This window comes from Chrysemys picta, chromosome 1 (assembly GCF_011386835.1).
Source record: "Chrysemys picta bellii isolate R12L10 chromosome 1, ASM1138683v2, whole genome shotgun sequence".
NCBI classification, from domain to species: Eukaryota; Metazoa; Chordata; order Testudines; family Emydidae; genus Chrysemys; species Chrysemys picta.
In genome coordinates, this window is record NC_088791.1 from 29,955,271 (window position 1) to 29,978,213 (window position 22,943).

Genomic DNA, 22,943 nt, shown 5'->3' on the forward strand with positions numbered 1-22,943 from the left:
AGTAGATTTGCCCACTCCAAATTGATTCCCGACTGACCGGTAGCTGTCTGGTGTTGCAAACTTCCACAGGGCTATCACCACTCGCTTCTCAACTGTGAGGGCTGCTCTCATCTTGGTATTCTGGCGCTTCAGGGCAGGGGACAGCAAGTCACAAAGTTCCATGAAAGTGCCCTTACGCATGCAAAAGTTTCGCAGCCACTGGGAATCGTCCCACACCTGCAACACTATGTGATCCCACCAGTCTATGCTTGTTTCCCGGGCCCAGAATCAGCGTTCCACGGATAGAACCTGCCCCATTAACAACATGATCTCCAAAGCACCGGGGCCCGTGGTTTGAGAGAATTCTGTGTCCATGTCCATGTCCTCATCACTCTTGTCACTGCGCTGCCGTCACCGCCTCCTCCTCGCCTCGTTTTTCTGGTCCTGGTTCAGCATAAACTGCATGAGAATGCACGAGGTGTTTACAAAGTTCATGACTGCTGTCTTGAGCTGAGCGGGCTCCATGCTTGCCGTGGTATGGAGTCTGCAGTGTTCACGCAGGAAAAAAGGCGCGAAACAGTTGTCTGCCGTTGCTTTCATGGAGGGAGGGGGGAGGATGTACCCACAACCACCTGCGACAATGTTTTTTGCCCCATCAGGCACTGGGATCTCAACCCAGAATTCCAATGGGCGGGGGAGACTGCGGGAACTATGGGATAGCTATGGGATAACTACCCACAGTGCAACGCTCCAGAAATCGACGCTAGCCCCGGTACATGGACGTACACCGCCGAATTAATGTGCTTAGTGTGGCCGCATACATTTGACTTTATACAATCTGTTTCCAAAATTCGAATTCTGTAAATTCGGATTAATCCCGTAGTGTAGACATACCGTAAATAAACAAAGTGTCCCGGCCTGCCAGCAGCTTACCCTGACTGGCCGGGACAGCAACTGGTGGGGACATTTTTTTTGGGGGGGCGAGAAGGTGGGGGTCAGGGGAGTAACCCCTTTGACCACCCCCCACATGACCCCACCCCTAGCCCGGGACCCCACGCTCTCCCCCACAGATGTTTGAAGTTGGACACATAACTACATTCCTAAATGAGGGCTCAAAGCACTTATAATTGTGCTTGAAGTTAAGCATCTGCTTAAGTGCTTTGCTGACTTGTAGCAATGTAGCAAAGCACGACCCAAATTGGTCCAAGGGAGCAGGGGTATGGAATTAAAGAAATAGCTAGCTCAGCCCTATGTAAAGCTGGGTTGGGGGTCAATATTACATTGATGTGCAGGATTCAGAAGGGAATGAAATGGAGAATTGCTAACAAGCTCTTCAGGATAGTAACTAACATAAGAGACAGAAGCGGAAGAGATGAATGAGGGGGTGTCACAGGGTGACTGGGCCCTTTAAAAGCGAGTGGGGAATTGGAATCTGCTCCCTGTGACAAAGGGGAATAGAAGTTAAATAATTTAAATAGAATTCTCTTGGGTATCTTTCTATATAAATGTTTGTTGGTGAGTCTAATGCTTTTTGCAAATATGTGATCTTCATTTCCCTGAGAATAATGGTACCTGTTTTACTGAAAAATCAAAAACTGCTGTGAAATTTTGTGTAACTCTTGTTTTTAAAAATTATTTTTTAGCCCTATGAAACTTACAAAAAACAAATTCCTAGTACAGTGCTTTTTATAAATTTGGAAATATTTCAAGGCTAATTAATACTAAATATCAGTATATAGCAACAGAGCTAAAATGAGCAGCTAATATCTTGTATACAGTTATTAGTGATGCATTAGGACACCTAAACATTGAATTTAGCTGTGTGCGTGCAGGTTGTATGAAGTAAAACTGGGTGAATACAATATATTTATCTTCAAAAATAATTTAAACAATGGCTAATTAGTTTTTAAAATTATTTGTGAATATTTTATTGGAACATGTTAATGAAATTTGTAAATATTGGTGAGTATTCACAAATTATTTTCCCCATTTTAGATTCTGGGCAAATAATAACAAAAATGTTAATAAAATAATGCAAAATTTAATAAATATTATTTAACAAATAATATTCAGCTAGCTTTTGCATGAAGCATGATTTTTATGCATTATAAGTAGAACTATTCAAATTTTTATGACACTTAAAGGCTGGTTTCAAATTCATACATGGGAATGAAGAGTGCCAAAACATTTGAGGCCTGTGAGACTTTCAGGAAAACTGGGAGCAGAGCTTTTTTTTGTAATTAAAGTAGACTACATTTCTGGAACCCAAGTTCCATACTGGAAGAAAGAGTATGTTGTAGGTGAAGGGAATAGGAGCAGAAAGGATGCAGGAAAACCAATGGAGGGTGGTGCTAATCTAATGCTGGCCGTTCTGATGCTTCTCCGTGGCAATTGCCATCAGTGTCCCATGGGACTCAGTAAAGCTTTTGAGTCCCCTTACTGAAAAACTGGTGGGGGAGACAGAAGACCCTTTTGGGGGATTTGTTAGAGAGACCAGCCCCCAGCCCCACAGGTTGAAGCTAAAGAAAGGAGCCAACTGGCTGTCACCTGCAGATATCAGAGAATAGGCTTCTGCACAGGTCAGCGGAAGTTTAGGGGGAATGAAGACCTGTTGTGGGGAGGGACTTACGATTTAGAGTGGAAACCTGGAGAAACTACATAGTTTTGGATGAGTTTCTGTATGTGTTCATTTGAACCTGAAACTCAAAATAAAACTGAGTGGTGTTGATTTTCTTCTCAGTGTAACCCATTGCAGGCATTTCCCCTTGTAAAACCAGTGTGTGAGAAGAATCAGACGTGGAATACAAACTGGCTCGCTGATATCTCATTGGCATGAGAAGAAAATCAGTGTAATTTGAAGTAAAAAAAGCACAAACACTGAGAAATACCTGGCCTTCAGTGGAGGGCTCAATGTCTGAATATCTTGGATCACAAACAATATCTCCCACTCCTTTTGCCGGACCAGAAGGGATGTTGGGGAAAGATTCAGCACAGTTTTGTGCAAAATATCTAAATATCTTCCAGGTTTGACCATAGTCTGCGGAGCGCTCAACCAACATTGCCGCAGGCCGAAATGTCTGGAAGAAACATTTTTGCAATAATTCTTTAAACAGACTTTTGGAACAAGCTTTTAATAGAACTAAGGGTATGTCAGCAGCAAATGAAAGCAAATGGGAAGTGTGAGTGTAGCACATAGAGACGTACCCGAGCTAGCTTTGATCTAGCCACACCCACCCAGGACCCTGGGCCCACACTCAAGCAGCAGCCTGTGCTGCTATGGCTTCACTTCTGTTGTTACTCAAGCTATATCAAAGTTCACATGAGTATGTCCCCGACTGCAGTGTAGATATACCCTAAATAGAAGGGTTTCTCTCTACAAGGGGAAGTTTCCTGGCAAACACTCCTTCCAAATAATGCCTTTTCCGGTTTAGCTTACGTTGCTTTCATAAGCCCTAAGGTCTGAACCTACAAGCCCTCTCCACATGGAACTCCAATAACAGCTGATGACAATTCCAAGCATGCGGGCTTGCAGGATTAATTCCCCAGTCAACTACTTGGGATCCTTGATTTTCTGAAATAGACTAAGTATGAACTGAAGCACATAAGAAACAGGGTTCATCAACTGAGTTCTCTCAGCAAAAATGAATCACTACTACTACCCAAAACTGGGGAAAATGGTGAATAAGCAATTTTAAGAGAACCAAGTAGGGGTCTTTTGGGAAAAATAGTATGTGACCAGGTAATTAAAGACTATAAAATAAATCATACACACAGAGGGGCCAAATTAATGTTGCACAGGCAGCCTTAATTCTGTCATTCCTAACTTTTGAGTGCTTGACTTTGCAACCATGTTCTTTACATAAAGCTATGTAAGGCTCAAGTAAAATATCTAAACAGAGTACCTTAAAAGTCAGTATAAGATGGCTGAACTGGAATAAGGTTTCTAGGTCCAGTCTAATGCTAACATGGTCAATGCCTGAAAAGAAATTAAAAAACAGTGAAGATCAGTGACGTAAAATTACTTGTCTTTCCTATGGGTACACAACCTGCTATCATGGTTTATGCAGCTGTAGGTTTTATCACAAAAACAGATTTAAATTAAAAGTAGATGCTATATGAAAAAATATATTTCTGTGGTAGGTAATTCAATCCTGCTGTAGTTCCTTTGATTCAGCTGTTGAAAATAAGTTGATTCAAGGTATCGTGCTTACAATTTCTCTATAGATAAGTTAGTTCTTTTTATCAAATGCTTCTGAAATCCTGTGTAGTTACAAATGACCAGATCTAAATCATTGTAAATCTTTGCTCCAACATTATAAATCAGAGAGAAAGAGAATGTATCATATTGCAGCAGTTCTCAACCGGGGGGGTCCATGGCCCTCGGGGGGTCTGTGGCCCCCTGGGGATCCGCGAGCTGGTCTCTGGGGGTCCGTGAAGCAGGGCTGGGTTTAGACTGGCTGGGGCCCAGGGCAGAAAGCTTGGAGCCCCTAGCCCTGGCACCCCGTGGCGGAAGCCCCGAGCCCCAGGGCCCTACAGGGCAGAAGCCCCAAACCCCCCCAACTGCAGGGCTGAAGCCCGAATCCCTGAGTCCCCCTGCCCTATGGGATAGAAACTCTGATCCCCTCCCCTTCCACTGCCAGAGCTAAAGCCTCAAGCCATGGCATCCCATGGGGCAGGAGCTCAGCACCCCGCGGGCAGAAGCCCTGAGCCCCGGTATCCCACAACTGAAGCCCTGAGGCCTGCCCCCTGGGCCCTGGAGTTTTTATAGCATGTTGGGGGTGGGGGGGACTTGGAAAGAACAAGGTTGAGAACCACTGGTTAGCATTATTCTGCTGTTTCTTCTACTTCTTCTGAGTTTTTCCTTTAGTTTTTGAGTTTCTTAGCTGGATACCTGGCCAGCAGCCACCACTCGCTCTGCTCTGCCTTCAGAATTGGACGGCTGGAGAGTGGCAGCTGTTATAGGGTGGCTACAAGGGGGCTAAGGTAAATTTTGGGGTGGCTATAGCCCCTGCAAGGCCCCCCACTACTGCCCCTGCCACAGGGTCTCTGCTATGTGCTTCATCACTCCTGTTTGTGATGCCACTGTAGCCTGATTAATTATTACAATTATAATTATTTATTGGGATGCAACATACATTTGTCACAGATAACAGGTTCTTTTTCAGGTTGCTACTTGGAGTTAATTAAGAAGATAAAATTTGGTGAAGCAGACACAGAATCTTTAATTAACGTAGACAAATATCATTGAAATAATAGAAAAATCAGTCTGCACAAGTATAAAAATAAGATCAGTACAATAATGTGGTTTCCTGCATTTTCATACTTACAATCTTATATTGTGAAGACCATTCAAAACAAAGATGGGAAGGAAAAGTAAGTGCAGCCCATTTGAAGGGAGAGCTGATTCAGTTTACACTGTCTTGGGAAACTGATGAACCCCAAAATTAGGGAACTAGACTGGATCTTTTATATCCCTTCTTTGTTTAAATTTTTGAAAACCCAACCATATTTGATCATCTTCTGTGACTGTAACAGATTAATACCTACCCCTCATCAATATGTGGCATATCTTGGGTCCACAATCACGCATCTTAATATTAACAACCCATATCATAAAATCAAAGAACTCAAGAGGTCGTCTAGTCCAGTCCCCTGCACTCAAGGCAGAGTTAAGTATTATTTAGACCTTCCCTGACAGGTGTCTAACCTGCTCTTAAAAATCCCCAATGATGGAGATTTCACAACCTCCCTAGGCAATTTATTCCAGTGCTTAACCACCCTGACAGTTAGGAAGTTTTTCCTAATGTCCAACCTAAACCTCCCTTCAAAAGACCACCCTTATCTAAAATACACATTTTAATTACTGTAGTAAAAAAAACTTACTTCCACAGTCTTCCTGTCCTTTCTGTCCATCCATTTCTCCCTTCACCCCCTCTCCCCTCCTTACCCTCATTGAAGGAAGCAACAGCCCTTTGCTTCCAGATGGCTAGACAGTTTCCCTTTCTTTACTTCTGACTATCTGATGAACTAGTTTTAAGCAAAATTAGTAAGATATAAAATCCTTTGTTATGCCTAAAATCTTTGGAAACATTTTTTTTAAAGTTGGTGAAATTTCATAAACATGTGTATTGTTATGGAGATCACACACAGTAAATTAGTGTGCCCTTTTTCTAAAAGCAAAGAACATTGTTATGAACACACTAAACCTCTGTGACTGATTAATTTAAAATAATGTCTGTTTCAGTAAGTTAAATATGTAGTAATCTGGAATGATTACTTTATGAAGGCTAAGAGTACATTTAAAATATAAAATCAGCTTAGAAATGCTGATTAAGAAAATGTAAAACAGAGAAGAGCTGTATCATGTATTCCATAATATTTAATGTTGTATTCAGCAAGACAGCTGACTCGCCCTTACTACAAAGTTTTTTCAAATAAATGTCTGACAAACTTCAGGGCATATCAAAATACCTGTGACTGACATTTTTTATTCCCAAGTTTAGTGCTTTTAATTAAGTACCTTCTGCATGTCCATTCTGCGTGAGGGAGAGGGTACAGGGGTCTCTGCAGAGAACTGTGACTCTCTGCCACCGTGAGGCAGGCTGGGTGCAGGGCTGGCTCCAGGGTTTTGGCCGCCCCAAGCAGCCACAAAAAAAAAAAAAAAAAAAAAGCAGCGATCGCGATCTGCAGTGGCAATTCAGCGGAAGGTCCTTCGCTCCTAGCGGGAGTGAGGGACCGTCCGCCAAATTGCCGCCGAATAGCTGGACCTGCCGCCCCTGTCCGGAGTGGCCGCCCCAGGCACCAGCTTGCCAAGCTGGTGCCTGGAGCCGACCCTGGCTTGGCGTCTTGTTGTTCTTTCTGCCTTGTCCCTCCACCCCTGTCCCTGCTGGGCTGCAAGCTCAGGCTGCCGTTGGGCATAGGGGCACCAGTTTAATAATACTGCATAGGGCTTGCGGGGGAGGGGGTGAGCCCCAGCCATGGAGGAGCCAGCGCGGGGCAGGGGAGCAGGAGCCCTGCAAAGGCAGCGACATCACTAGAGGGGAGCAGTCACGCCCCCCCGCCCATCCTGCGACCTGGCACCCCCCTGGGGGGCCCTTCAGATTGCAACAGATGCATGCGGGCAGAGGCCCCCATGCGCTCCCCAGCTCCCCTCTCGCCACGCTCGGGATCTGCGGCTCCCAGGCATGTGAGCTGCTGCTGGGGCGCGGGGCCCTGAGACTGCTCCGGGAGAGGGAAGGGCAGTGGCGGCTCACACTCCCGGGAGCTGCGGAACCCGAGCGCAGCGAGGGGGGAGCCGGGGGCCTCTGCCCGCATGCATCTGCTGCAGGAGCCCCCAGAAGGCAGCTCTTCCCTGCCGAGCTGCTGCAGCAGCCCAAGCCCGGCAAAGCCAGTGAGTGGACTCGGGGCGGGGGCCACCGGGGTGGGGCGGGGAGGGCTCATGGGCGGTGGGGGAGCTGTGCACCCTTCAAGAGAGTTCAGGGGGCGGGGAGGGAGGAACCTGATCTGCGGAGCAGCCCCTGGGCATGACTGGCCCCTTGGCTCTATAAAGGCTCGTTGGGATTTGCCCCTCAATGAACCGATGTTACCGGGAGGGGAGGAGGGGGCAAGGTGGAAGTTTCACCTAGGGCGCAAAATATCCTTGCACCGGCCCTGCCTCAGAGTAAGAGTCATAACTTAATGGTAGACGGTGACCAAAGGGAACACAGCAGGAACATGGAAGTAACCACCATAAACCAGTTTGGACAAGAAGTGGCAGGTTTGAGAATGAGCTAATTGGCATTAATATGTACGGATACTCTATCTTATAGAATAAGTGCACCCCAATATTTAGATTTGGGCATGGAAGGCTGGGTATTTGAATGAATATTCATGCTAGTGCTCAGTCCCTATGACAGGGTAAAGCACCATGTGGCATTAGCAGCGGTTCTCAACCAGGGCTCCGCAGCCCCTGGGGAGCCATGAGCTGGTTTAAGGGGGTTCACAAAGCAGGGCTGGCTTTAGAAGGGATGTGCCCAGGGCAGAAAGCTCGTAGCCCCCAACCCTGGCACCCCGCAGCTGAAACCCGGAGTCCCCCCAACTGCAGGGCTGAAGTTGCAGAAGCCCCAAGCGCGCCCCTCCCTGCCATGGGCTTAAAGACCCTCAAGCCTTGATGCCCCATGGGGCAGGATCCTGGCAGCCCGTGGGCATGGGCGGCAGGTGAAGCTTCCCCTGGGGGAGTCTAGCTCTCCTTGTCCCGCTTCTTCCGCCCACAGCCCTACCCACACTCCACCCCAGGTCCCACCCCCGCTCCCGCTCAGCCCCCTCCCTGCCTGGCCCCCCCACTGCTGCGTTCCTCCTCTCCTTCCCCCCCACCCCGTGAGGTCCCCACCACCTGCAGCTTGCCGCATCCATCCTCTCTTCCCCCGTCCCCCACAAGGCCCCTGCCACTCACTCACTCCTCTCCTCCAACCCCCCTCCCCTGCAAGGCCCCCCTGGCCTGCCACTCACTGTGTCCCTCCTCTCCTCTACACCCCCTTCCCTGTGAGGGCCCCACTGCCTGCCGGGGTGTAGCAAGTGGCGGGTTGGGTGGTCCTTATGGGGGAGGGGAGGTAGAAGAGAGGCGGGACACGGCGAGCAATGGGGAACTCTGGAGAGGGAGAAGGGAAGTGGGGGAGAGGAAGTGGAGGAGAGGAGGGATTCAGCCACGCAGGTGCAGGCAATGGGGGCCTCAGGGAAGGGGCAGAGCAGAGACAGGAAGAGGTGGAGTGCAGGCGGGCACCCCACAGCCCAGGTGTTTGCTGGCAGGCAGCGGCAGCTGCGCTGGGGAAGTTTTGCCTCCCCTGGCCTATTATACCTACCACCTATGCCTGTGGGGTAGAAGCGCTAGCCCTGGTACCCCTAGGATGATGAGATGTCCTGATTTTATCGGGACTGTCCCAATATTTACTTGTTTGTCCCGCGTCCCGACCGATGTTTGGTCGGGACACTGGACAAAGAAGCAATTTTTGCCCTCCGCTCCGGTTCACGCCCTCCCCCGCCCCGACTCCCCCCCCTTCTTCCCCCATTGGATAGCTCCCCAAATCCCCGCCCTGGCCCCGCCTCTTCCCCACACACACCACTTGCGCACCGATCAGCTGCATGGCGGCGGCGCAAGCGCTGGAGGGAGGCCGGACACCAGCGTGTGTGGCACGGCCGCCATGAAGATTAAGAAGGTGGTGCGGTGCAGCAGCTGCGCCTGGAGGCCAGCAGAGCAGGGATGTGTGGAGCGGGGATGGAGGGAGGACGGTCGGGCAGTTGCTCCGAGTCCGCGCCTCTCTCTTGGCGCGGCGGCTGTGGGGGTTCCGGGATGCGGGCGCTGTAACCCGAAACCTCCCGCCCGTGAGTGGAGCGGAGGCGGCGGGGGAAGAAGGAAGTGGCTCAGCTCGGCAGTCCCACACACACCAAGGAGGGAGCCAGGGCCGGCTCCAGGCACCAGCTTGGCACTCCGGACAGGGGCGGCAGGTCCAGCTATTCGGCGGCAATTCGGCAGACGGTCCCTCACTCCCGCTGGGAGCGAAGGACCTTCCGCCAAATTGCCGCCGCAGATCGCGATTGCGGCTTTTTTTTTTTTGTGTGTGTGGCTGCTTGGGGCGGCCAAAACCCTGGAGCGGCCCTGGGGAGAGCGCTCTGGTTTGTTCACTGGAGCTTATGGCAGCTACAGGGTGGGGAAGGGGGCGGGTCTGTGCCTCCTTTGAGGGGCTCTCAGCCCCGGGTGGGTTCTTGCTGCCCCCTGCTCCTGCGGCCTTCCCAGTCCCACCCCCCGGGACTTTGCCTCCTGCACCAGCCTTTGTGTGCGACCACGCCACACACGCTGGTGTCCGGCCTCCCTCCAGCGCTTGTGCCGCCGCCATGCAGCTGATCGGCGTGCAAGCGGCGTGCATGGGGAAGAGGCGGGACCAGAGCGGGGATTTGGGGAGCTATCCAATGGGGGAAGAAGGGGGCAGAGTCGGGGGGGTGCAAGCCGGAGCGGAGGGCAAAAATTGCTTCTTTGTCCAGTGTCCCGACCAAACATCGGTCGGGACGCGGGACAAACAAGTAAATATTGGGACAGTCCCGATAAAATCGGGACGTCTGGTCACCCTAGGTACCCCATGGCTGAAGCCCCAAGCCCCCAGCCCTCCAACCCCATGCTGAAGGCCCAAACCCTCCACATGGCCAAAGCCCTGGGCCGCACCCCCACTCTTGGGCCCTGGAATTATTTTAGCATGTTAGGGGAGAGGGGGCCTCAGAAAGAAAATGGTTGAGAACCCCTGCCATATTGTCTTATAGTTTCATAAAGTGATGATTGCAAATATTGATTAGAATAAGCTAAACTAGCCAAGTTGAGAAACATTACTTGACTGTAACCTACCATTTTCTGACTGCCACCACTTCTTTTTCCGGTCTGGCTCAAAAGTTGTGATAACGTTTTCAATTGGGTGACTGTTGGGATGGGTATAGGGATTATATGGGTATCTGGAATCACAAAGGAAGCATTTCTGTTCACCCTAAAAAACAGAATAAGCAAGACAAACTATCAGTGCAATCTCTGACCCCATTGTCCAGTAGATTAGCACATGCCTCGGTGTTTTCAGGATTGGGGCCTGTCTCTTGGGACCTGATTCTGCCAACACTCATGCACACACTTAACTTTACGTGTGAGTAGTCTCATTGAGCCCAGTGGGCTGTCTCATGTGCAAAAAAACCCACATGTGCATACTGTAGGACGGGGGCCTTGGTTAGCCAGAGCCCAAATTTGGGGACCATCAGGGCATGCCAGAAGAATACCTGTTTCCCCCAGTTTTTTTCTGAGGAGGGGGAGCTTAAAAGGAAAATGTGAATGAATTTGTGATGGTCTTTGGTACTGATATCAGGAGGAGCTTGTTTCATGGGCAGGGAGTTGCCGAGGAGGAACTTTATTAGAAAATTAAAAACTCTTTTATCTCTTTTGTTACCGGTGCATAAAGTTTTTCAGCACCGGCAGTGTGAGAGAGAGCGTAATGAGATTCTGGAGTGAGGACCGGGGAAGAATTTGTGCTCGTAAAGCTGGAGAGGCTCTTGGAAGGAGAACCTATTAAACTGTTATTAAAAATTAAACTATGTTCTTAAAAATTAAATTGGTTCACAAACAGATATCTGAACAGCTGATTCTAGCAGATTCATCCTTGGCTGCACATTGCTATTAAGACACCAAATACAAGTAACACATTTATGCCAATATGAAGCTGGCTGGCAGCCTCAGGAGGAGGCCAGGTGATCCTTTTTCTTTATCCTGCTTGTGGAAGGCTGGGTGTTCTACTCACTTATGTTCTTATGTTGTATATAAAATGTTTGCATGTTTTTAAAGTGTATAATCCCCAGGGAATTAGCAAATATTGTACAGAATATTTACACGTATGTATGTAACGTATATAATTATTTCATAGCTTGTAAACACTAATGAATTTATATTATATGCAACCATTACTACAGTGTGTCTGACCCTGAATGTGTGTATATATAAATAGAAAAAATATCCTACACACTTCATTTTAAAATGCTATTTTTATAGAAAGCTAAAGCTACAAAAATGCTTAGTGGGGTGGAGATCACCAAGCCTCAGGTTTGTATGGACATGTATAATATGATACTGACTTTGCTTACTTTGACCTTGCATAGTAGATTTTTGCTCTCTACATGACAAGCATATGCTTGTTTTACATAGCAAAATCTGCCAGGTTACGTTAATCTCTGAAATTTGCAGTTTTACACCTTCTCCAATAGCACTTTTTCTTCTTTTCCTTGTAAAATTTGTATACGTACTAAGTAGAATAATATTTTAAATCACATATTTTACATAAGCATGCAATTTAGAAACATACAGTCACACTTTATAAACAGGACTAAAATATATACATTGCTCTCTTTCTAAACATAAATATCAAGCTATGTTTTCAATCTTGAATCAGAATTTTCAATAAAATGTTCAGATCAAGCCTTCAATGGGATTTCTTAAAGTGCCTAAAGTTAATCATCTGCATAAATCTTTGTTGGACTGTGGCCTATTCTGTTCCCTCTGTTACTCTGGATTTTCATTAGAACAGTATCATAACATTATTTCTAATGATGTTTCAGCAAGCTGCCAATTATGTACACAAAATCAGAGAACACACACTGAGCATGCAGTCCCAAAATGCTATTGCTGAAACAATGTATTCTAATTTCAATAACAATCTTTATTCATCTGCCCTCCTTTATGTTATTAATTAGGGCACTTAGTACTTTGCATCTTCCATTTGATGGCCTCAAACTGAATCTCACAACAGCCCTGTGAATGGAAGTATTAGTATCTTCATTTTACAGATGAAGAAACTGAGACACATAGAGGTTATTAGTACAAACTATTTATAGGACATTTTCAGTGTACCTGACACTTTACAAAACATAAAGTCATACTCCCTGCTCCATAGAATTAACAATTTAAGGGGAGAAAACCTTAGAGCAAACAACAGATGAGATACTGGTTACAGCAAATGAGGGTGTGGAGAGATTATTGGTGAGTACAACATGGTAGCAATGATTGTGAGGACAAAATGGGTTTTAAGAAGAGATTTGAGAAGTCATGGGGGTGGGGATTGTCCGAGCCTTGGTTCTTCCCCACTCCCCTCCACTCCCTGTCCTATGCATGGAGGGAATGTAATCAACATCCTTTTCCAGGGCTGTGGTTACCCCTCCCTCTGAAGCAATATGATACAGGATTGGAAATTATGGGGATATGGATTAGTGATATGGGAATTAGTAGCTTTCTGCTGTTCACCTGATGTAATATCTTTGTTAATCAAATACAAATGTTGACAATCATTTTTTCAGTTAATGTTATGTTCTCAGAAATAAAATAATAATAAGCAGAAATATCACAAAAAATCCAATGTAAAACAACGTTCACCCGGGTGTTCTCATTCGTGTAGCTTTCTTGGAGACAGATTCTAACTTGAGGTGCTCAGTTGTACCATGTTCACTAATCACAAAAATTTACAATAACAGCTTTTCTCTTGTAAGAACCCTTGACATGGGTCACCAGTGGGAAAAGAATGCAGGACTCTCATTGGTTAAAAAGGCTGGCCTTGCTCCAGCAAAGCAATTATTTTAGCATGTGAGTAGTTTCATTGATTCCAGTGGGACTATTCACATATGTTAAGTTATGCATATACTGAAGTCCTTTGCTGCATTGGGGCCAGAGTGCTCAGCACCTTATAGGGTCAAGCCCCCAAAGCACAGGCCTTCACTCTTTGAGCTGAAGGAATAACCCCATTAGGTGGTAGCAGTAGTAGGCTCTTATCCTCTATGCAAAATAATAACTAGAGAGGACATGACACTTAACCAGTGTCAGATCACACAAATCATTGTGCTAATGTCTCAAGAATGGCTGTTCATCTTAACAATATCATATTCACATGATATTAAATAACAAATAAAAGGAAGTTCTTCTTCACACAGCACACAGTCAACTTGTGGAACTCCTTGCCTGAGGAGGTTGTGAAGGCTAGGACTATAACAGCGTTTAAAAGAGAACTGGATAAATTCATGGAGATTAAGTCCATTAATGGCTAGTAGCCAGGATGGGTAAGGAATGGTGTCCCTAGCCTCTGTTTGTCAGAGGGTGGAGATCGATGGCAGGAGAGAGATCACTTGATCATTACCTGTTAGGTTCACTCCCTCTGGGGCACCTGGCATTGGCCACTGTCGGTAGACAGGATACTGGGCTAGATGGATCTTTGGTCTGACCCAGTACGGTCATTCTTATGTTCTTATCAAGGGTAGGCATGAGCAAACAAGATTATTCACTATTCATTATTTCTCATTTCTCAATCTCCTGGTTAAAAAAGTTGCAGTAAACAACATGTGCATCTAAGGCCACACAAAACAAATATCAGAGTAAATCGTTATAGGGAATAGTTCATGAATAACCATGTTGCCTGAGAATTGTTCATTCAAACTATTTGGTGGATAATTACAAAAAGTGAAGAGATTCACAGAAAATAGGACTAATTCACAAACTATTTGAGAATGGAAAAAGTGGTTAAATTCATCTGATCGTTGATTTACAATGAATAAGATGACCAGCACTAGCTCAATATGCACCATCTGACTATCTTAGTTCTGGAGTATATTATACTTTAAACATGTCACAGCACTTGACCAGAAGGTGATAAATAGTAATTTTAAAATTACCTCTAAAATGAGCAATGTCTCATTAACTTCCTCTGCAGTTCACATCTGGTATTTAGTGAAAAATATTTCTTTCTCATGATTATTTATTAACTTCATGGGACTATGTCCTACAGTCCTTGCTCAGGGAACCCCCCATTTATATCAGTAGGAAGTTTGATAACAGGCAATGACTACTAGATATGCAAAGCCCTATCCATCACTTCCCTGTCGCCTACGCTCGGCTACACAGAGATGTGGGTCTCTTCAGAGCTGGGCTCCAGGGCATACACAGGGTGCAGACTCCCTCCATACGTTTCTATGCATCTGGCCCCTTATGTGGCAAAGCCAGATTGATTTTAGTGCAGGCAAGGCCCACTGCAGCCATGTGGAAAGGGACAAGATGCATCTATCAAGATAATGAGTTTATCTAGTGCAAACAGCTTTGAATTCATTGCAACTCACTGAATTACAACAACCCAAATAAATGTGTCGCAATGTCAGAACTGACAGTTTTAGCAGCTTTTTCGGGGGAGTGCTCTGTTTGCTCATGCTGGCTCCTATTCCTCTCTGACGTTCACAAAACTGTCCGGGAAATCAGCCTAACCTCCCTGCACAGTCAAAGAGCATACATATGCTGTTATGTTTTTCATACACAAAGAATGGTTGCTCAATTAATTATTTTTTATTTTAAATTACACAACGAAACAGCAACATAAGAGAGCACATTGTGTATGTGTCTCCTCTGCAACACACGACATCTAAACTGAACACAAAATGGCAACTGCATCCAGCAGACTCTTAGGCGCAGAACCCCAAAGGTATTTAGGTGCTTAACGCCATTGAAATCAGTAGGAGTTAGGATTAGATCCTGAAAGGCATTTAGGCACCTAAAAGATTTATAGGTACAGTACACAAGAAACAAAATCTTGCCACTGGGGGTATATCTACACTTTGGGCTGGAGGTGTAATTCCCAGCACGAGAAGACATACCCAGGCTAGCCCACTAAAGGTAGGGTTACCATATTTCCACAAACAAAAAAGAGGACACTGGGGGGGGGGGGAAGCCCTGCCCTAGCCCCGCCCCGCCCCATCCACTCCCTCCCACTTCCCACCCCCTGACTGCTCCCCTCAGAACCCCAACCCCCCCTGCTTCTTGTCCCCTGACTGTCCCCTGCTGAGAACCCCCTACCCTAACTGCCCCCCCCAGGACCCTACCTGTCCCCTGACTGCCCTGACCCTTATCCACTCGCATGGGTGGCAGGGTTGTAGAAATTTTGGTGGTGCCCAGAACCCCCCACCCCACCTGCCTAAGGCTCTGGGAGGGGGGTTGGGTGGGGGGAGGAGGTCTGGGGTGCAGGTCCTGGGCTGGGGATTAGGGTGCAGGAGGGGTGCAGGTTCTGGGATAGAGTTTGGGTGCTGGGTGCAGGCTCCGGGCTGGGGCAGGGGGTGGGTGTGCAGGAGGGGGTGAGGGGTGCAGGCTCTGGGATGGAGTTTGGGGGTGAGAGGCGGTGCAAAGGGAGGGGGTGCAGGCTTTAGGAGGAAGTTTGAGGGCAGGAGGGGGTGTGTGGGAAGAGGGAGGGGGATTGGGAGGGAGTTTGGGGATAGGAGGGGATGCAGGGGTGAGGGCTGTGGGTCTGGGGATGAGGGGTTCATGATGCAGGAGGGGGCTCAGGGATGGAGCAGAGGATTAGGGTGTGTGGGGATGAAGGCTGGGGGGTTTGGGGTGTTGGAGAGGCTCAGGGCTAGGGTGGAAGGGCAGGGTAAGGGCAGCCTGTCTTCCCATTAGTGGATGGGGGCACTAGGACCCGGGGGCAGCAGACAGCAGTTGTCTGCGTGTACTGCCAGAGCCAGCACATGCAGACAAGGGAGAGGCAGACAGGAATGGGGGGGACCCACGGAGGGGGGGATGCACGGAGGGGGGGTGGCAGGTGGAGGCTGGGGACCCATCCAACACTCCCCCACTCCCTGACTGCCCCCCCCCACTCCTCTTACCATTCTGGCTCCACGTGGGTCGGTTTGTGTGTTACACAGGACTACAGAGAGAGGGAGGGGGGAGCAGGGGAGGGCTCTGGCTGCTGGAGGCCAATGGGAGTGGGTCAATCGGCCTAGCCGCCCAATCAGCAGCCACACTCTGCATGGAAGGGAGGGAGGGAGGCGAGGGAGAAAAAAACCCCGGACATTTTAACCTTGTTACCAATTCCTCCCGGACGGCTATTTAGAGACGCAAAAGCCGGACGTGTCCGGGGAAATACGGACGGATGGTAACCCTACTAAAGGTAGAGCATAGCTGTGGTGGCATGAGCCATGGGAAGAGTTAGCCACCTCAAATATATGCTTAGCATCTTGGATAGGTATGTACTTGGGTGACTAGCCCCTCACACCGACACGGCTACACTATTTTTAGTGGGCTGGCTGATCAGAGCTAGTGAGGGCATGTCTCCTTGAACTGGAATTCACACCTCCAGCTTGAAGTATAGACATAGCCTTACAAAACTACATTCTTCACATGCATGAATGCTCATCAGACTGACAAATACTGTGTATGTTTGCCTTTATGAGGCATTTTACAGGAAAACTACTTGAGGACGGCAGCAGCAAAGTGTCACTGGAGATTCATGTATTCATTTTTGAATACATTGAGCAGTCATGGGATAAGAGAGAAGGTCCTCTCATGGATCAGTAACTGGTTAAAGAACAGGCTACGGGGTAGGAATAAATGGTCAGTTTTCAGAATGGAAGGAGGTAAATAGCGGTGCCCCCCAGGAATATGTACTAGGACCAGTGCTGTTCAACATATTCATAAATGATCTGGAAAAAAGAGGTGAACAAAAAAGAGGGGGCAAAATTTGCAGATGATAGAAAATCTACTCGAGATAGTTAAGTCCCAAGCAGACTATAAAGAGCTACAAAAGGATCTCACAAAACTGTGTGACTGGGCAACAAAATGGTAGATGAAATTCAATTTTGATAAATGCAAAGTAATGCCTATTAGAAAACATAATCCCAACAATACAAACAAAATGATGCAGTCTACATTAGTTGTTAAAACTCAAAAAAGATCTTGGGAGTCATTGTGGATAGTTCTCTGAAAACATCCGCTCAATGTGCAGCAGCAGTCAAAAAAGCGAACGGAATGTTGGGAATCATTAAGAAAGGGATAGATAAGAAGACAGAAAATATCATCATGCCACTATATAAAGCCATGGTACACCCACACCTTGAATACTGCGTGCAGTTCTGATTGCCACATCTCAAAAAAGATATACTAGAATTGAAAAAGGTACAGAGAAGGGCCAAAAAAAATGATTTAAGGGTATGGAAGTTTAAAAAGACTGGGACTTTTCAGCTTGAAAAGAGATGACTAAGGGGGGATATGACTGAGGTCTATACAATCATGAATGGTGTGGAGAAAGTGAATAGAGAACTGTTATTTTCTCCTTCACATAACACAAGAACTAGGGGTCACACTGTGAAATTAACAGGCAGCAAGTTTAAAACAAACAAAAGGAAGTACTTCTTCATAGTACTTCCTTGAACAGTCAATCTGTGGAACTTATTGCCAGGGAATGTTAACTGTAACAGGGTTGAAAAAAGAAATAGATAAATTCATGGAGGATAGTTCCATCAATGGCTATTGGCCAAGATGGTCAGGGATGCAACTCTATACTCTGGGTATCCCTAGCCTCTGACTGCCAGAAGCTGGGAGTGGACGACAGGTGATGCATCACTTGCTGATTGCCTGTTCTGTTCATTCCCTCTAGGGCACTTGGCATTGGTCACGGTCAGAAGTCAGGATACTGGGCTAGATGGACCATTGGTCTGACCCAATATGGCCATTCTTATGTTCTTATGTCTCACTGATGCATTGCCATTTCTGTTGAGAAATTAAACATCAGCCTGAAGGCTACTACCAAGCTGTCTTCCTGCCCTAATAGAATATATACTTTCACCAGGTATATTTCTTGTCATCTGCTAATTATTTAAACATATCTAGAAGCATCTTCTTATAATGTGCAGTTATTTTATAAATAAGAATAAACCAACCTCAAGGTAGCCTATAATGCAGTATTTCTGAGGGCCAGTCAGTCCACAAACTGATGAGGCTGTTAGTTGCTCACTGCGACCCACTAGAAGATCTCCAATGGTTGGATGACAGGAGCCACTATCACAGTCATCCTCTGCATGCAGGAGACTTAACAGCACTGAACACAAAAGAAGACAAATACAGCTGTAATGATGTGACATGCTCGGCTATATGCTCCAGAGAAAAGCAGCTACACTGCAACATCACCTGAATTGTCCTTTGTCTACACTTTCCTTTTGTCCTTTGTTAAAGCTGCTTGACAGGATGCAAAAGAGCTTCTCTAATTCATAGGTTCATAGATTCCAAGACTAGAATGGACCATTTGTCTGACCTCCTGTATAAGACGGGCCATAGGAACTTCCCCAAACTAATTCCTGTTTGAAATAGAGCATGTCTTTTAGAAAAACATCCCATCTTGATTTAAACGTTGCCAATGATGGAGAATCTACCACAACCCTTGGTAGGTTGTTCCAATGGTTAATTACCCTCCCCATTAAAAATGTGTGCCTTATTTCCAGTCTGAACACACCTGCTGCAGATCATTCTAAATAAATTGGTAACTAGCATATTGCACATCAGTGCTAAAAATTTGATCAATATTACATTGTGCAGTAAACATGTGAAACTGCCAGGCAGTTGCTTTGTGCTTCATATGTATATATAGCAAGCATTGATGCAGTATTATTGATAACATCACAGGTGCCCCCATGAACAGGGCCAGATTCTGATCTCATTTACATTAATAAAAATCTGGAGTAACTCTGCTGATTTCAATTGAGTTGCTCCAGATTTATACCAGTGTAACTGAGACTGGAATCCAAGTCAGTGATTCCTTAGCTTGTCAGATTGCTTGAACTGAACCCCTGGCTTTTTCCAGGAGAAGATGGAAGTTTAGGAACAGAAAATAATTAGGAATCAGATAATCACAAAGCTTTATGGCTTGCTTTGCCCGACATGACTTTCAATATTTTCCTCCCAGTAAGTTAAGATTTTCCTTGCAGGGTTTTACCCTTTTAGGCAAGTTCTGTCCTGAAACATTGAACAGGAATGGAAGCCTTGGAGGCATCATTGTTTAACTCTGCTTGGCTGAACTTCTGATAAAAATTGTGATCTAGGATTCTATGGGAAACTAGAGACATTATTAATGCAGTTTTAGAAAGAGCAGAATAGCATCAATTAAGAGTGTTTGTAGGGAGTGCTGAAACTGTCAAACTTCAATTTATGGCTTAGGATATATTTCAGACAGGCAGCTTATTTACAAGCATTTTCAGTGGTCAAGTAATAGGAGTGTTTGATTAATCTGCCCTGCTTTGCTTCCCAGATTCACATTTATCAACTGTTGGCAGGCATGGGTTACCTGTTTTAGGGCCTGACCCAAAGCCTATTGAATACAATGGGAGTGTTTCCTTCGACTTTAATGAACTTTGAATCAGGTCTTTGGAATGGAGGTGCTGGAAAGAGGAGTTATTGTAGTGTTGCACCTGTGTCTAACCAGGACTATATTTCAGTAGAATTTAATAACCATTTAAAACACTAGAGGAAAGATGAAGCACTGTAATGAAAGGCTAGGAAAATATGTAAATTACACAATATTAACCAAAAAGGTTTAGCCTGGACATGTGTAAAGTATTTGCACTTACCAAACTTTAAAAGAATGATCAGCTCAAGCCACATTCTTTTATGTGACAACCAAACTAATTGGATACCTGCAGGAGGAAAAGAAACCTGTTATGACATTTAACATTTTGCCTCATCAAACCTCTCCTAATTTGTACATTATGCTCAGAGCTGCCTTATATTAACTGATACCACTGAAATAAAAATACAAACAGATGAAAAGAAAATACAGGCTTTGATTTCCTGCTAGTGACTAACAGCTACATCAAAGCAAAAGAACATCTCAAAATTGCTTTTGATAAGTTTTCAAAAGGTAATTGACACTTAAAAATAAAAATAAAATGCTATAAGCAGAAGTCCCATCTTATCATTTAAATATAACCCATTTAACCTTAAACAGATCAAGTGAGGCATGATAATTGTCTCATGCCCATATGCATAGCAGAAACAATGTTATGAGTGAGTCATTAAGCATGTGCAATGAGGAAAATAGTTAATAGCTCTGGACCAGGTGCTCATGCCCTGCAGAAAGGCTTGTGGAAGGGGAATTATCGGGAAACAGAGGTTTTTCTTGTGAGATTTTCTCTGCATCCTTCCCTCCAAGGGAAGGATTAGCAATCAGAGTGGGGGAGAAGCGAGACCTATAAATCCCAGGGGTCTCGGAGAAAGCAGATGGCAGTCTCTGTGCCTACTTGCCTGACACCTCAAATGAAGCCATGCTGTCCCCAATGTACATTATAACCCACTCCCTTTCAAGAGGGGCAAGCAGACACAGAGGACTTGTTGATACTGCTTGTAGCATTAACTTCCGTGGAGTTGCAGAGAATAGCAGCATTCCAATTCCATCCCTGATCCTAATTCCCACACAGCCCTTGCCATGTGGCGTGAGCTAAGATGAAATTTCACAGGATACCAGGGTAGGGGCATTTCAAGCATTTCAATGAAACTAGTCACATGAGTAAAGTCATTTACTTATTTGCAGGTTTGGGTCCTATGCAAGCATAGTTTGCAATCTCCATAATTACACAGCTATTTTCGCTATAATAGTTGGAAAAAATTATAAAAGGACAACCAGCCTTCTGTGCTCTGTGCTGGGCTCTCATTATTTCAGTTCCCCCTAACGTGCAGCAGCTTTGAAGGATCTTGAAGAACTATGTATGAGAAGTTGAATAACCTTTGTGCAGTTGTGCCTTTTGCTATCTAGTTGTAAAGGGAATTTCCAGCAGACCCAATTTCCTATGGCATAATTCAGCAGACATTTTCCTGTTGAGCTGAACTTCAAAATGTGATACTGTATGAAAATAACAGACAGACCTAAGTACAATTTTAAATACTGCCACTGAACAGCACTTGGACTTTTAGTAAGATACGTGTCAACAGTAACCCGTCTATCTATCTAGGTAGCTGTATGGCCCCATCACTACTACAGTATCTGAATTACTAATATTATAAAGTGCTGCACTAACAATATTCCCTGAAGCCTACCTTTGCTGTTGCATTGGTTTAACATGTGAAATGACAATCAGCAAAAATGACATGCTGTAGCTCAATGCATAGCAGGAAAGTTAAATGTTGAAAAAGGTCTTACCTGGACCCGGGAAGATGAAGCGTTTCTAGAAATGAATGGAACAAAATGAAGACAGCAAGACAAGACATACCAGTGAGTTTCAGCTAAGAAAGGAAAGTGCTTACCCTCAGGCATCTGGGCGTAGAAGAAAGGGAGAACTAGTCTAAAACCTGCCAAAGAGGTGATTTGTGAAATCATTCGGCCTGAGTTTTTGCTGTTAGCAAATACATGTAGTAAATAGAAACAGTGATAGATATATTTAGAGCAGAAAATAGCATTGCTTTAGTTTAAGAATTAGTCTATGATTCACAAAATGCTGGCTTGTGTGTCTTTGTTTCTGTGTTCCACTTTGCAGCTGAGAACCAACATATTTATATCTAATTTACAACAAAAGGTTAATAGCATATGAATACCCTAATTTGGGTAGAGACAATTAAAAGCAGAGTAGAGTGGACTTCCAACAGATGTGCACATTGACTTAAAGAATTGATCCTTTGTGTCTGAGGAGACGATGTAGAACCATACACTGAAAATAAGAGTTGGAAGGGCTGGTGGTACAAGTATAGCTAAGAGATCTGGCCATGTACCTAGAAGCACAATAGATTTCCTGGGTGGCCCTGGACAAGTCACAGCCACATTTTCAAAAGGGGCTACTGATTTTGGGGTGTCTCCTGTGACAGGATCCCTGGGGTGTAGCCTGGGACTGTGGGACCGCTGTGCCCCCTGAACTCTCTCCAGCCTGGGCTTTCTCTCATAATGCCTTGCTAGTGACAAGCAGCAAACCCCTCCAGGCACTGTGATCACTCAGCACAACAGCATGTGGAGCCCCACACACAGCTAGATTGCATGAATGCTCCCAGAGCCACTCCTGAATCACACAGGGAAAGGCATCTGCCAGATCCCCCCAGCTCCCAGCACTGTACCTCAGGAATATGCCGTCTTGCACTGCTCAAGATGAGCAGTGGAAATTTATTAATTGGTTCACCACTTCACCAATGGAAAGTGGATATAAACCAGCCTTTGCAAACCTGAGCAGTTTTGCCACACACTTCAAACAAACTCACTGGTAAAGATAAACAGTAAAACAAATGTATTGACTACAAAAGATAGATTTTAAGTGATATTAAGTGATAAGCAAAAAGTCAGAGTTAGTTACCAAAATAAAATAAAATATAAGCATGCAGTCTAAACTCTCAACCCTATTAGACTGGGTAACATCTAGATTAAGCAGTTTTTCTCACCTCACTGGATATTGCAGTCCTTAATATACAGGTTTGTCCCTTAAACCTGGGCCAGCCTCTTCTGTTGGAGTCTTCAGTTTTCTTCTGAGTGTCTTGATTGCTTGCAGCATAGGTAGGGGCAGAAGAAAGGCCAAGCATGAGCCTGCTGTGTTCTGTTTTATACCCTCAGTCCCATGTGCTTGGGGAGCACAAGTCCAGGCATGTCTGGGGGCATTGCTGAGTGCCCGGCAAGGTTGAGCAATTCCCCTGGTATGGCCTCATGCAGGTG

General features: G+C 45.6%; 1 protein-coding gene across 1 annotated transcript in view; it reads right to left on the bottom strand.

Moving 5' to 3' along the window:
* Window positions 1–21,556, bottom strand: part of LAMB4 (laminin subunit beta 4) — an 83,240-nt gene extending 61,684 nt beyond the window's left edge. The window contains exons 1-6 of the mRNA XM_024110205.3: window positions 21,456–21,556; window positions 19,891–19,956; window positions 18,211–18,368; window positions 10,349–10,484; window positions 3,882–3,955; window positions 2,868–3,056 (exon numbers count right to left, since the gene is read on the bottom strand). Of these exons, the coding sequence (XP_023965973.2) occupies window positions 2,868–3,056; window positions 3,882–3,955; window positions 10,349–10,484; window positions 18,211–18,368; window positions 19,891–19,924 (591 nt within the window). The 5' untranslated portion in view covers window positions 19,925–19,956; window positions 21,456–21,556. The remainder of the gene's footprint in view (window positions 1–2,867; window positions 3,057–3,881; window positions 3,956–10,348; window positions 10,485–18,210; window positions 18,369–19,890; window positions 19,957–21,455) is intronic.
* Window positions 21,557–22,943: the final 1,387 nt, after the last annotated feature.